The sequence below is a fragment of the Penaeus japonicus genome, unplaced genomic scaffold (assembly GCF_977035675.1).
Source record: "Penaeus japonicus unplaced genomic scaffold, GWHDUDI00000001_assembly GWHDUDI00000010, whole genome shotgun sequence".
NCBI lineage: Eukaryota > Metazoa > Arthropoda > Malacostraca > Decapoda > Penaeidae > Penaeus > Penaeus japonicus.
Genome location: NW_028234412.1, coordinates 30,525,916 through 30,530,915, shown reverse-complemented (window position 1 = coordinate 30,530,915; position 5,000 = coordinate 30,525,916). Strand labels below are relative to the sequence as shown.

Below are 5,000 nucleotides of genomic sequence, written 5' to 3'. Positions count from 1 at the left end.
AAGTATGAAAATCGAATTGTACTAAGAATAATCTATCATTCTAATGCGGACGTTTCAGCACGTCGCTACTGGCCTCCCGGCGCGCGGGCCGAAAATGTAGCACGTGCCAGGACGTCACCCGGGTCCGGGGCTTTTTTCGACCACGTGTCAGCACGTCAACCGGCGCGAATGGGTTAATATCTTCAATGCCGGGGCTCTCGAACGCATAGGCCTAAATCAATTATATCATCGACGGCGTATGACGGCACCCGCGCTATCATATTACATAATCGCCGTCTGTGGCCCGGTGGTATTGGGTTAACAAATGTACACTTCAAGGATGGAGATTTCCTTTACAAGTCCTCAGAAGAACACTCTGTTACATGCATTTACTGTTTGATTTTTATTTACACAGAGGGCTATCCCTAATCTATTGGTCATGCACTTGTGATGAAAAATAATAGCAGATTTACATTATACATGCCAGGAATAATTGCAAAAATTCTAATTACAGAATGTCATGGTGGTACAAAACAATAAATATACCAATTTTGCTTTACTGATACATATTCACCTTGATCCATCCCAAAAACACAATTATAGTTACTTGGAGCCATGATATAATTAGTGGCAGTTCTCTATGATATTTATCAGGATAAAGAGAGAAAAGAGGAAGACAGTACTTGAAAAAAAACGCAAAGCCTTGGTTGTTGAGGCATTTTATATAGCCTCAGGAGCATAGCATACCAGTACATATTGTTCATTACTAGGAGAAGACCTTCTTCTGTTTCTTCGCTTGATTGAGAACTTTTTATTTCTTTACAGATGAAAACAAATTTGGCCAGAAGTTATTGGAGAAATTTGGGTGGGCCAAAGGGAAAGGCCTCGGAAGAGAAGAACAGGGAATGACGGATTGTATCAAGGTTATGACGAAGGACAACAAGAAAGGTAAGGATCTGCGGAAGATTTTCTAGATACTGTTGCACAAGGTATTCTTCATTATAGCTATTCTTGCTATATGAATACTAAGATAGTTGACTTTTGTATTTTCATTTGGTAAGAGTTATATTATATATATTATGTTATAAGAATTCATCTATCTGTACCCTATGTATGCCTAAAACAAGATACTGTATTTTTTTTATTGCAAATCTAGTTTATATGTGGAAAGTACTTACTTTGTATAGGTGATAACTGTCAATGTTTGATATAATTAAAAAGTTCCTTGATAAAATAAAATAATGGAAAAAAAAATATATATATAAAAAAGTAGGTAAGTGATATATGTAAGGTTTGTTATGTATACAACAAGAGATATCTCTGGTCGGAATCTTTCAGTAAAATGGCCCCAACTCTTCCCCGTTTAGGTATTGGATACAAAGGCTTTGACGATGAGTGGATCAAGCATTACGAAGGTTTTGAAAGCGTCTTAGCAAACCTCAACAGCGTGAACACCAGTGCCGAAAATTCCCAGGAAAATTCTGCCTCCAATAGTGCTGCTAACAGTGATGAGGAGAACAAGGGTGCCAAGTCCCTAGAAGGCCGTTCCAAGGGCTCTCGGGCCAGAGTTCAGTAAGCTTCATTTGCTTGTGTTTTAAGAGGAAAGTTGTATTGGAATTCATGATGAAAGTAGTTGCAATAAATGATTATTCTGTTATTCATTTTATGTTATACTGGAGAATAACAGTGATATAATGTGTTTGTGTATGTGTGTATGTATATATGTATATATGTATATATGTATATATGTATATATGTATATATGTATATATGTATATATGTATATATGTATATATGTATATGTATATGTATATGTATATGTATATGTATATGTATATGTATATGTATATGTATATGTATATGTATATGTATATATATATATATATATGTATATATATATATATATATATATATATATATATATATATATATATTCATATATTTATTATTTATATTATATAATATATTTTGTAAATAAATACTTTGGCTTTATGCTAAATATTATATTTTTTGTACAGATGTTGTATAATGAAAATTGATAATTTTATTCTTTACTCAATGTATTAAAAGGAATCTCTCTTCAGTGTCAGATTAATCATCCAACTTTTTTTCTATTTTTCAAGCTACCACAAATTCACCCGCGGCAAAGATGTGAGTCGTTACAATTCCGATGACATTGCATGTATCATTGGGTCGAAAAGATCCAAGCAACTTGCCGAAATCGAAGCAGTTCAGGCCGTTGAAGAGGATGTGGTTGGTGAACATGTGAAGAGGAATGGCGTTACCACTGTAAAGGGGGGTACTGTTCAGGTGAGATAGAACAGCCGCACTAGAGAGTCTGTGTGTGTTTGTGTTTGCATTTGCATTTGTGTTTTTTCCCTCAGTGGATGCATCCATTTCTTAGTCTATACTCTCTATTTAACGTTACTTTCTCATTGTGTATATATGTTTTTGGATGATCTTGCATTCTTCCCAGCATAATACTGGGAGTTGTTTCCTCTTTTTTATTTTAAAAAAATCTTACTTATATTTCATGTGGTATGTAAAATTGACTGAAGCACCTCTTTTTTTATATGTACATGTATGTATTAACCCACTCACACCCTTGGCAAAGCTCTCATTTGTCCCCTGTCACAAATACATGGTATGGAAATCTTATTACCTTAAATGCATATAGATATTTGTTAAATATTTAAACCAATATTATGACAGGCAAATCCTGAAAAAAAAAACAAGTATATGATAACAAGTTTCATTGGTCTCTTGTGTTCTTGAAAGGACATGTGTATATTATAATCTCTTTTACATACTTGAGATATTTACCAACTGATGCAGGTTTCTGTCTGCTTGTTTATTGAAATTTATACAAATCAGTTATGCCTTTTTATGTTCATTTTTATTTGATCTTATAGTTCATGATAAACCTGAACTTTAATAAATACAAGAGTTTCTTATAGATTACAGATTTGAAGGGATATTAGTATGTGGACCATTTTCAGCCTTATTATTGTTACCTATCTTTGCGGAAATATTATGCACATTTCCATTTTACATATTTACATTTGGTTATGTGTATAACGTATTTCAGCAGGAATAACATTAGGCTCAGTGCTACAGATATTTCCTATATATCACTGTCTGAACATGTTTTGTTTTTGTTTCAGGAATACTTTGCTGAGAAAATGGCTAAGCTCAAGAGAGCACAGGCAGGACTTCAACAGGAGAGAGAAGAGAAAGACAACAGTGAAGAGAGAGAAGAATCCGAGAGTGAGGTTCAGCCTGGCAGGCAGGGTTTTGGCTTTTGTTATGAAGAACAAGTGCCAGCGATTAATAACGAATCTGATAGTGAGAATCCAGGGAGAATAGGGTTTGGATTTGTGTATCCTGAGAATACAAATGGTTGCAATGAGGATCAGACAGAAAAGAAAAAGAAGAAGAAAAAGAAGAAGGATAAGGAGAAGGAAGCGGAAGTAGAAGAAGAAGAAAGTGTCTCTGACGTTGAAAGTACAAAGACGAAGAAGAAGAGGAAAAGAGCAGCAGAGGAAGAATTGCACACTGAGAATAGTCTAGAAATAGAGGCTGAAACACAGGGTGAAGCTGATGTGAATATCAAGAGGAAAAAGAAGAAGAAAAACAAGGAAAGAGAGAGAGAAGAGGCAGAAAAGGTTGACGATGCTGAGGAAATGATGAATAGAGAAACGAATGGACAGTTACAGGTTGAGAACAGTTGTGAATTAGAGCCAGAAGCACAGGGTGAGCTTAATGCCACTGTTCAAAAGAAAAAGAAAAAGAAGAACAAGGAGAAAGAGAAAGAATTAAACACAGAGAGTGTTGAGAAGTTAACTAATGAGAAGAGTCATGAAGAAGAGGCTGGGAATATTGATGTGGATAATGAAAAGAAGAAGGAAAAAAAGAAAAGCAAGAAAAAAGAGAAGGAAGAATTAAGTACAGTGGAAGCAGAGGTACAGCCAACTGATGAAAATACCTGTGAAGCAAAACCTGATAACATACAATGTGAAGGTGGTGTTAACAATGAAAAGAAGAAGAAAAACAAGAAGAAGAAAAAAAATAAAGACATAAATACAGAAGAGTTATCTATAGAAAATACTTGTCAAGAAGATTCAGAAAATATGGATAATCAGAAGAAGGGAGATGTGGAAAGAGAGAATGAAGAGGAAGTAAATGGAGGTCAAGATGCCGGAAATGAAACAGAAGAGCCAAAGAAGAAAAAGAAGAGGAAATTGGTTGAAATTGAGGAAAACACTGAGGAAAGCAGTGTTCTTGAACCACAGTCCAGTGAAAAGAAAAAGAAGAAGAAGAAGAAGAAGAAAAACTCAGACCCAGATGAAACTCAGGAAGAGAAAAGTCACGAACCTTCAGTTGAAACTTCTGCAGTCATACCACAGGAAGAAATTGGAGAAGAAACTGTGCAAGAGAATGAATCTGCACCAAAGATGAAGAAAGAAAAGAAGAAAAAGCAAAAGAGAAACACAGACAAAGAAGACGACTCTCATTCGGAAGAAGCTGATACCTTGAGTATCGAGAAAAAGGGCGATTCAAGCGCACCAAAAGAAGATGAAAAGGAAGTAGTAGATAATGAGGATAATAATTCTGAGGATAAATCAGGTGAAAAGAAGAGATGACTAGAGCTGGACTTTGTAAATCTTGCTGTCTCTGATGTAATAACAAAAGACCCAGCATCATTTACTCAGGAGATTGAAAGAAAAAAAGCAAATGTACAGAAAATAATTGCAAAAATGAATTCCACTAAACGAATATTCAAGCAATGTCAGATCGCAAGGCAAGAACCATCAGAGAAAGACGAATCAGGAATTTCTAGTGGGAGTGAGCCGCAAAACCAAGGCGAAAGCCCACATGTGAGAGAGACTGTTGGGGATGAAAGTATTGTGGAAACAACCACTGAAAATCAGATGGAAAGTAATCAGACAGAAGCCAGCAATGAAAGACAGATTACCTTGCATAATAACAAACCAGATAACCAGACAAGATTCAGAAATTGG

At 35.3% G+C, this 5,000-nt stretch overlaps 1 protein-coding gene across 1 annotated transcript in view; it reads left to right on the top strand.

Moving 5' to 3' along the window:
- The window catches only part of LOC122248202 (uncharacterized), a 7,326-nt gene that overhangs the window by 1,556 nt on the left and 770 nt on the right, over positions 1 to 5,000 (top strand). The window contains exons 2-5 of the mRNA XM_043008068.2: positions 805 to 927; positions 1,347 to 1,551; positions 2,103 to 2,289; positions 3,144 to 5,000. The exon at positions 3,144 to 5,000 is cut by the window's right edge and continues 770 nt beyond it. Of these exons, the coding sequence (XP_042864002.2) occupies positions 805 to 927; positions 1,347 to 1,551; positions 2,103 to 2,289; positions 3,144 to 4,622 (1,994 nt within the window). The 3' untranslated portion in view covers positions 4,623 to 5,000. The remainder of the gene's footprint in view (positions 1 to 804; positions 928 to 1,346; positions 1,552 to 2,102; positions 2,290 to 3,143) is intronic.